General features: G+C 31.6%; 1 protein-coding gene across 1 annotated transcript; it reads right to left on the bottom strand.

Moving 5' to 3' along the window:
- Positions 1-3,938: 3,938 nt before the first annotated feature.
- On the bottom strand, positions 3,939-7,900 carry LOC126703954 (GDSL esterase/lipase At5g08460-like). The gene is made up of 5 exons (XM_050403003.1): positions 7,657-7,900; positions 5,720-5,847; positions 5,396-5,638; positions 4,742-4,997; positions 3,939-4,159 (listed from the first exon to the last, which is right to left on the bottom strand). The coding sequence occupies exons 1-5, from the start codon at positions 7,898-7,900 to the stop codon at positions 3,939-3,941; spliced, it is 1,092 nt and encodes a 363-aa protein (XP_050258960.1).
- Positions 7,901-10,239: the final 2,339 nt, after the last annotated feature.

Raw genomic sequence — 10,239 nt, forward strand, 5'->3', positions numbered from 1 at the left:
CTTTATTTTACATTGACATTTGCTTTGCAAGCTCTGTCAATGAGGGGCATTTTATAGACACTTGATTTTGCACCCATAATTTAATCAAGGAAGATGACTAGAATGACCAATCATATACCCAAAATTCATGATTGCATTACATGCATTAATTTATTCATTGCATATCATAAAAATGATCTTGAGATTCTAACGGTCGCGACGGTATGCCTGATTTCCAAATCAGACCGTTGGATAGAAAGCTATCGCATGATCAAGTTTACATGATCAGCATGCATTGTGTTTAGGTAGAATCAACCACACATGATTAATTTAAATTAATTGGTTGTTAGTGAGTGTCAAAAATAGGTTTGCTTGCATGGGAATAAAGGGGACAATCAGATAACAATAAAATTGGGGATAATCAAGACTTTTTGAGTGTTTATCTACAAGATAATCATTGCTGAAAAGACCTAAAGAAAAGAGTTAATTTTTAGAATATGGAAAAAAAAAAAACACGTTTAAGTGCAAGTCCCAGCTCAAAAAATCTCAAAAAATGAGTCCAAAACAGATCAAAACTCAAACACGGGACCGGCACCCAAAAGGGCCATTCAGCACTTTTGGAGTGTTGATTGGCACAAATTCGGGCCTCGGCCCGAGGGCACTTGGATTAAGTAGAAACACATCCTTTTCGATTTTTTAGAGATAAGGATGCATCCCAATTCGTATTCTGATCATTTAGCTAATTTTTCGAACATCTCAGCCTCTATAAATAGAGGCTACCTCTCAAAATTCTCTTTTCGACGCTTTTTGATTTCCCCTCTTTCTAACTCTTCTTTTCTATTATTTTCTCTCTTACATTCAAGACATTCTAGAGGCTCTAGCCTTAAGAATTTCTTTTTTGTAAGCATGATTTTTTAGGTTTCAAAGATAATTGAATAAATTTGGTTTCAAAGATAATTGAATAAATTTCTTTGAATCCTAAAATATTCCCTCAACAAGAAGAGTACATCCATGCAAGAGGTAATCTTTCTTTTTCCTTTTTTTGTTTTTGTTTTTACTTGATGGTGCATGAGTAGATGTATTCTTTTAGTTTTAATTTCTAATGGTCATACCGCGTGTTGTTAATATTTTTGTTGAAATATGTTCTTAATGCTTTTGTTGTCATGATTTATCCTTTGAATTTCAAAAATCTGCTCATTAACAAATCTTTTTCAAAACTAAAAAAAACAAATCTGTATCTTCCTTAGATGCAGATCTAATTTCTTTTTTAAAAAATAAAAACTGATCTGTATCTTACCTAGATGTGGATCTAATTTCTTTTTTAAAAAAAATAAAAATTGATCTATATCTTCCTTAGATGCATATCTGATTTCTTTTAAAAAAAATAAAAATTGATCTGTATCTTCCTTAGATGCAGATTTGAATTTTTAAAACACAAAAACTAATCTGTATCTTCCTTAGATGCAAATTTGAATTTTTTTAAGCACAACAGATTTTGAAATAAAAAATGAAGTACTAAATTATTTGCAAGGGCCAGGATCGACCTTCACAAATAATCATTAAATGTCAAAATTTTTGGAGGGAAATGTTCCCACTAAATTATTTCCCAGGGACAATAAAAATCCCTTTTAGAAAGTTTATTTTTTGTGTGGGTTAAAAATATGCCCTCACTAATACTAAATTATTTGCGAGGACTAAGATTGGCCTTTGCAAATAATCATTAAAATATAAATTTTTTTTGGGGATAAAAGTTTTTGTCAAATTATTTGCGAGAGGCAATAAAAATCCCTTATAAAAAGGATATTATTTGTGAGGGTTAATAAAATGCTATCACTAATAATAAATTATTTGTGAGGACTAAGATTGGCCTTTGCAAATAATCATTAAAATATCAAATTATAAATTAATGCTTCTCATAACACATTTACCAGACATTTATTCTTGTAGTTTTTATTTTATCTTGTTTTTTTAAAATTAATGAGTAAAATTATTAGATGTGAAGCTATAACTTAAACAAAAATAATATTTCAAATGCATACCTATTGAATTGATTAAAAATGGCTAAAACAACCAAAACCGATTGGAATTTAGTCAAAGTGGAACTAGGGGGGTTAAGTGTATTGGTTTAGTGACTAGAATGAAATATTTTGTTAAATTAAACCGAAATAGAACTAAATGATTACTATGTTTCTAGCAATATTTTTTTCTAATAAATATAATAGACTAGTTGAAACTATTTTTCTACAAAAAATCCAAGATAAATTTATGCTTGGTAATAATTTGCCCATGTAATAAAGGGTAAATTTTAGGTATAGTATTTTAGGTGTCGTACATTAGGTTTTCTTTTTTCTTTCCTAATTGAATTCAAAACCTTGGGGCATTAACCAAAAAAAAAAAAAATAGCCTTGTCTTTTCCAATGACAATTAAATTCAATGCAGCCAAACATTTGAATTCAATTGGAGAACCTAATATAGTACACCTAAGGTATTGTACCTAAATTTTATCTTTTAATAAATTAGTTTAATGATATTCACTATTTTATTACCCGTTTGAAGTGGACATTAAATGGTTTACCATTCAATAACTTTTAAATGTATTTGTGAAGGTGGATTCATTCAATAACGATAGTGGATTGCCCTTGAAAATTATCTATTTGTGAAGGTATGGTTGCAAAATCCCTTTTAGCAACAAGAGCAAATATAACGGCTTTCGAGGGCCATATCCCATATGCCCTCGCTAATAACTTTTTGTGACAATGTTTGAATTTTTGCGAGGGCATTTTACCCTCACTAGTAGACTCTTTTCTTGTGGTGATTTTGAACTTTGTTTATGCCTTTTTTATTTGGTTCTTTACCTTTTATTAATAATTTCACTAATTTGTATAAAAAAATACTTTTTTTTAATGTTTTTTAAATATATATTATGAATTATAATTATGGATATTTTTATTCTATTTTTTTAATTGGAAAGTAGGATCTTATGATCCTCGTGCTGATCCTACAATCCAATCCTTGAACCCTCTCACTGATTCCGTGTAGGATCCCAATCTTGATAACCATACTCCTATCTTTTACATCCTCTTTAAAATCCATCCAACCAAACGAACCCTAAAAGTGGCCTTAAATTTCTCCCTCTTTATAGAAAACAAGCAATCATTCATTAGCCTCTTAATTTCATTTAGCAAGTGCCTTATTTGGTTATTCCTGACATCTTTTACTAGTTTTAGCACCTTCTTTGTTAAATAAGTAGCATGTTTGTTTGGTTGATGTGATTAACATGTTTAGATGAGTATAATTAGATAATCATCATGTTGTTAGATCCATGATTTAATCCCATGATTAACATGCTATTTATATACTTCACTTGTGCTTGCTACATTCATTGGCGATTTCATGCTTATCCATGCATACCCATTTTTATATCTTGAATAAATTCTATCATTGGTTCAAAATATTTTCTAAGCGTTTTCTAAAATCATTTCTTAAAAGTAGTTTCCAAAAAACATGAAATTTTACATTTCTTGAAAATATTTCACCAAAACCACGGGATTTCTCAATACCTTTGGGGATGAAAAAAGAGTTTTTCTTAGCCAAAAAAAGTAAAATATTTTTCAACTATATTTGATTGTTTTAGCAAAAAGAAGTAAAATATTTTTCGACTATACTTGATTGTAGTTCGGTGTAAGTCATCAAGACTTTGTTTCTCATACTACCATTCAAGAGGATTTTTTTTTTTTTTCTATTTTTGGGGGGACATAGAAGTGCTATTTTTGTTTTGTCTTTTAGAAGAAAAATAAGTGCAAGAAGAATTATAATAAAGCAAAGTATAAGATAGAGAGGAGTAATAACAATTATAATAGAGGGTCATTTTCCTATAGTAGATACTAGAAGAAGAATCACATTTCTATGTTTACAATCAGTGATTACTCCACATATAAAGCTAGAAAATAATTGAAGAGTCACATTTCTGCCATTTGCTTCACATTGATTGGGTAGCAATCTGAAGGAGGACCAGTATAAGCCCTTTGAGCAATAATCTTATTAACAGCTTGGGTTGGATGGAAGGCGTCCCAGAAGACATATTGGTCCCTAAACAAGCATGGGAAAAAGAATGGAAGGCAACTTACTTGCCCTTGGTGCCTTCCAAAACCACAACAAGCTCTATCGGTCACCCAGAATCCTACAACATAACCACATTACTCGATCGGATGGTGCTACAAATTAAAATAAATTTAAATTGGAAAAATGATCGATTTCTTAGTAAATTGATTCCAAATTTATTAAAGTCCCAAGTCATGAAAAAAAAAAAACTTTTGAATTGTCTTAAAAAACCCTTTTGCAAATACAATTTATGTATTCAATACTAGGCCTTAAGAATTGTCTCTTTTTTTCTTTCCTTTTTTGTATATAGGACAACTTATGCAGTATACATATTGAGTAATGCTACGGGCACAATAATTAACAATAATTTTACAACAAAACTTAGATGAGAAGTTGTTATTGGTTCTTATTTGAGCCTTCTACTAACATCACTTTTTTACATATTATTGACAATTTTCCACTTAAACTTTGTTTTGAAATTGTTGTGAAATGTCGTACCAGTAGTTTTATTCATGCATGTTATTGCTATGGCATATCTACATGCTTATATAGAGTTTTGAAAATAAACTAGTGCAATGGCAATCTTAAAAAGGTAGACAGTTAATATAGTAGTTGGACCTATATATGCATAAACATGATGGGAACTATGACAATTTCTTACCATAACTACGAGGGTTATTGAGTATGTCAGTGAAACCTGTGAAAGTATTGCCATAAACAAAAATAGCCCCGGAGTGGTTTGCATTGAGTTGATCAACGAGAGGGCTTAGTTGTTGGTTGAATAGTCCTACAATATCATTAACAAATGATACACATTTCCCTCGTGGGGCAGCACCGCTTGCTAGTTGGCTAGGAATGCAGCCAAGTGGCCCAACTCCTGCCAACACAAACTTTCTGAAACCTAAGCCTCGTAGTGCCTGTAGTGAAATATTGCTTTCAAAGTTTAGATTTTATTTCTTAATTAATTTTTAAGCTCCTTATGCTTCATGAAAAGTATGGGGGTATAAAAAAAAAAAAAAAAAAGGAATATGTTTGATATGTTTCAATTATTTTAGGAATTTAGAAACATTTTTAAGTGTATTTTATTTTTCCTCATACTTCTCAAGAAATAGAAGGCTGATTCATGTCCAAAAAAAGTACGATGATCACCTATTTTTTATAGAGTTTTGGTTATCTCACATTCACTATTCCACATCTCTTTTTCTATATTTACTTTTATGTATTAAAATATTGACGTTTTCATATCAATTATGGATGTATTTGTGAAATAGTGGAAATAAACGAGTGTGAAACAATATTTAGGAGTTTCTCATACCAGTATTTGTTGTGTGTAGCAGTTTATGAGCAAATCAGCATAGTCTTTGGGCTTCAACTTGGAGGTTGTGGGATAAAGTGATGGTAAGAGATAATTGTTTATGTAGTCATTGCTGCCAAGGATCATCACAACTAAGGATTTGGCCAAATATTGACTCAATTGCTCCGCATTCATTTGGCTCTTTAGTTGGTTCAAGGTGGTTTGAAAATTTTGCACCTGCTGGGTTAAGGTAAACCGATCTCCCTGTGTCATATTATATAGTTGTGTCAATGCCAATGAAACTGTTTGTAAAAATTGCAATATAGCTAAATTTGAGGGCATTACCAAGTGTCGTCCGCTCTCATCAAGAATCCCCGCACCCGCCGAAGCATAGTTTACTCCATTGAGAATGTTAGTCCCTGTTGTGTTTGTACTTGTAAATGCTGGAAGATAAGGAAGACCCAACAAATCCCCTGCAAAATTTAATTACAGCAACAGTAGGACCATACTTCTCCCAAACATGAATTATGTGAATATTATATTTTATGAGAATAGTTATTAATGTTATATTAATTTTTTTTTTAAGAAAAAAAAGAGATGACCCCCTAGATTTTTAAAATTTCTCTTACCCTCCTATAATTTTTATATATATAAAAAAAAGTTTTATATATATAGTTAAGTAATAGCCCCTTAGATTTTTTTTTAAAAATGTACTACCTTAGATATAAATGACCTTTTTTCCTCTTATTTTTTATAATTTTATAATTACAACAAGTGGGAGGATTTGAACTCTAAATATTTTCATTTGAAACACCAAAATATGCCAACTAGTTGAACTACAAGGCTCTTGACACATATATATATGTATATATATATATATATATATATATATATAATAGATAAATTTATATAAACGATTAAATAAAATTTTATTATAAAATTTGGCATCTATGAAAAATCAGGTCTTTCTTTAGTTTTTATTATTGTTGTATACCATTTTCCTTATATTGATTTGTATATATTTGGACAAGTAAAAATACGCTAATTGTTTAAATTATTTAAAATTGATTAACTTTTTTATATCTTTTAAAATATTTTAAAATTGTTACTATACTTTAACTATTTAATATTTCATTCTCAAAAAAAAAAAAAAAAAAAAAAACTATCTAATATTTAAATTACATAAGAATTCTATTTAATCTAAAATGTTAAAAAATATTAATTAGTTATGACTTATGACAAATATGTTTTTAAGAGATAATTTATAGTTTACAACTGTCTAGAAGGGGAAAAAAAGATATTTGAGTTATGTAAAAAATAATGTAGTGTAATTATTTTAATGAGAGACTACCACATTACCTACTAACTAAATAAAACATGGGGATTAAAACTTACTATCACTTGCTATTGTATATTTAAATTAAATGACATGTCCAGTTAAAAATGACTAGAGATAAGCCAAACCCTATATATATATATATATATATATATATATATATATATATTTATATATATAAGATTGTCACATTAGTATTTTACTTAAAATTCAATACATTCTACTATACCTAATAACATCTCAATAAACTCCCAATTTGGTTGTATTTATATATAGGTATTAGAATTAATTGAGTGGGTACTTATTCTTGAATATGTAATAAGATGATATGGTATGTTGGGATTAGAGGGGTAAAACATGAGTTTTACACTATGTTCTTACAAAATTTAATCTCATATATATATATATATATATATGGGTTAAGTTCAAGTTACACCTAGTATAATTATTTAAAGTAATATTACACTGCTCATGTTTTGACAAGTCAACCAATAGATTACATTATATTTATATATTTTCTATGCTTACAAAATTTCAAGGTGATCAAAGATTAATAGCCATGTTATTAATTAATTGTTTAAATTCAAATTTTTGTAGTTTAAAATAATGCATAAAAGATGAGTTTATGGATTAAATAGTAAATAACATCCAATTGACATGAAAATTGACATGAATCCTAAAAACATATAGAACATATAATTTAACGGTGGAATTTTCAAAATATGAATTCTATAGCAAACTATTAGATGATATAATATTGCCTAGAGTTACACCAGGTATAACTTGAATTCAACTATCGACTTAAAAGCTTTAATAAAAACATTGTTATTATAGATATAGACTATTACAAATAATGTTATTATTATTGGTGGTTACCTAGTTTTTTAACTTTAAAAGTTCTTTCTCAAAATTCTCAACCAAAAAAAGAAAAAGAAAAAAGGCATACCAAGAAAATCAATGATAGTTTTGCCATTACAAAATCTACCAGTTGGCCCCTTGTTGAAATCGATGCCATAAGGCACAAAGTTTGCTTTGGCGCGAGTGTTGAGGTTGTTGTTATTTCCATCATCCACTATTGAATCTCCGAACACAAACATTGCAGAAAATTGTGACGATCCCACAGCTCCATTTGGAGAAACAACAATGAAAATAATGCTAATTAGCAGAAGAGCAGGTAGCATAGATGGCATGTTCATGTCTCAAGTTTCTGTCGTTTTTACACTTGTTATGATTTATGAAATGGGCTTGGCACATATAAAAAGGGTTGATATATAGAGGAACACCGAGACGTCATGTTTCTTTTAGAAAAGCTAGAACCGGTTTTCTCTATCAGCAAAGCAATTACTCCCTGGAATCTTGCTTTTTTCCTTCTTTCTAAACTTTTTCCTCCTTATCTCCCTGCTTGTTTTTGGCATGCTTTCTTTTAAAGGCTTGTCTGTTATTGTGATCTCTTTTAGCTGCCTGATTTACGTGTAGCTTATAGCATAATTATTAAACCCAGATCAGTCTTGTAAGGTTGAATTTAATTAACCATGTGTTGGCTTTATTCCATGACAAATTTGCTTGTAATATAGCACTTAGAAACCTTGTATTTAGGTGGGAATCATGTAAGGGTAGTGTGTGAGAGAGTGTGAAGAAATGCTCAAGACAGTGCAGTGAAGCAGAGACTCGCGACTAGGACTCGCGGGTGGCTCGCGGCTTGCAAGCCGCCAAAAGTTGCTCACGTGCAGAGCATGCAGGGGAGCTGAACAGTCACGCCACCTGGAGCACTACACGACAAAAATCCAGACTGGCCATTAAGTTAGCTCGCGACTTGAACTCGCGACTCAGTCAAGTCGCGAGGTCAAGTCGCCAGCCAGCCCTGTTTTTGGAAAAACTGACTCTTCGTATTCCATTCTCACACCAGTATAAATACCCCTCATTCCCACAAGATATGTGTGGCTATTCAGAAAGAAAAACCCTAAGAGAGGTTTCTTCAAAACACCCACCCAATTAGAGAGAGCTACTCATTCTTAGAGAGAAACCTTTGTAGTCTCTTCTCATTCCCTCTCTCATTGTCATACCTATTGAGAGGAGATTTCTATCCAAACACTACCCACACCAATTTAGAGTGTTGAGTGTTTTTGGAGCTTTGGGAAGCATTGGAAGATGCCAAGGATGGCGGATGCTATGGTCTAGTAGCGGAATCCGGTAAGCTAGAAAAGAAAAAGGTTCGGCGCAACCTCGTTGGAGCAAGAAGCTTGGAGGGCTTAGGTACATCGGGTAGATTAGACTTGGAGGGTCATTGCTGTTCATGTATCCCAACTACATTTTCTAGTGGATTATTGACCGCTTGGAGGGCGGCAGAGAGGTTTTACGCCGAGGGCTTCGGTTTCCTCTTCGATAACACATCGTGTGTTGTCCTTGTGTTTGCATCTCTCTTCCCTTTATCTTTGCCTTTTATTTTCTGCTGTGGATGTGATTTATAATTGGCTTCGATTGATTTCCAATTCTGTTTATAGCTTATGTTCATTTTCCGCACACTTGTTGTTTGTCATATAGCTTGAATTGGTTATTTTGTATTTGGGGGTCTAAACGTTCAAGAGTGTTTATACACATATTTGAACTTTCATTTGGTATCAGAGCGGGTACACTTGTTGTGGTTTAAATACCTAAGTGTGATCCTTGACCCATTGTGTTTATTTGCCATGGATTGTGCTTTGTATGCCTCTTTGCATGATTTGATTGGTGATGAATGTAACATGCCACATGTTTGTGAAAATGCCTCTATGAGTGTTAATCCTCATAAGTGTGATGACATGTTATTTGAATCCATGGGTGTTGTTGACAAACTCTTGAAGAAAAATGCTAAGAAGTTTCAAAAGAATTTGAGCAAGTTATTTTGTGAAAAGGATGATTTGATTGCTAAGCTCAATGAATCCAACAAATTGGTTGAGAAATATAAAAAACTTGCTGAAATTTCTCTTGAAAAGCTGAAAGAGTTTGAATGTTTGAATATGGACTTGGATGCTAAACTTGTTTTGTCTAACAAACTTGTTGATGATCTTAAATGTGAAAATGAATCTCTTAAGATGCATGCCAAGTGTTTGATTGCTGAACCCATTGATAAAATGGATGATAATATTTGTTGCAATCATGTTGTGGTACCCGATTTTGTGCCTAGTGTGTGTTCTACCTTAAAGGACAAATCGGCGTACATTCCTCCACATAAAAGAAATCAAAAGGTGGAGAGAAAGGCTATTAAGTCAAAACCTTCGTTTAGGTCTCAACCTAAGGCTTTGGATGGATCTAAGTTTGTTCCAACTTGCCACCATTGTGGTGTGATTGGTCATATAAGACCTCAATGTCATAAGTTGAAGAGGAAACAAAACCATGTTGCTAGATCCATTCCCAAAAAGCCTAGTGGACCTAAACACATTGTTTGTCACCATTGTGGTGCCTTTGGTCATCTAAGACCTCATTGCTCTAAGTTTCAAGCTCTTAAGAGAATCAAAAGAAAAGAGAAACTTGAGTTTTTTGGAAGTTGTGC

The sequence above is a fragment of the Quercus robur genome, chromosome 10 (assembly GCF_932294415.1).
Source record: "Quercus robur chromosome 10, dhQueRobu3.1, whole genome shotgun sequence".
Lineage (NCBI taxonomy): Eukaryota > Viridiplantae > Streptophyta > Magnoliopsida > Fagales > Fagaceae > Quercus > Quercus robur.

Bases quoted from the DNA above. Each gene is read 5' to 3' on its own strand.
- LOC126703954 (XM_050403003.1), bottom strand. From the start codon at position 7,900: ATGCCATCTATGCTACCTGCTCTTCTGCTAATTAGCATTATTTTCATT. The intron at 5,848-7,656 runs GTATGCCTTTTT...TAAATTTTGCAG, and splicing joins AACTATCATTGATTTTCTTG to GGGATTTGTTGGGTCTTCCT. The intron at 4,160-4,741 runs GTAAGAAATTGT...GTTATGTTGTAG, and splicing joins CAATAACCCTCGTAGTTATG to GATTCTGGGTGACCGATAGA.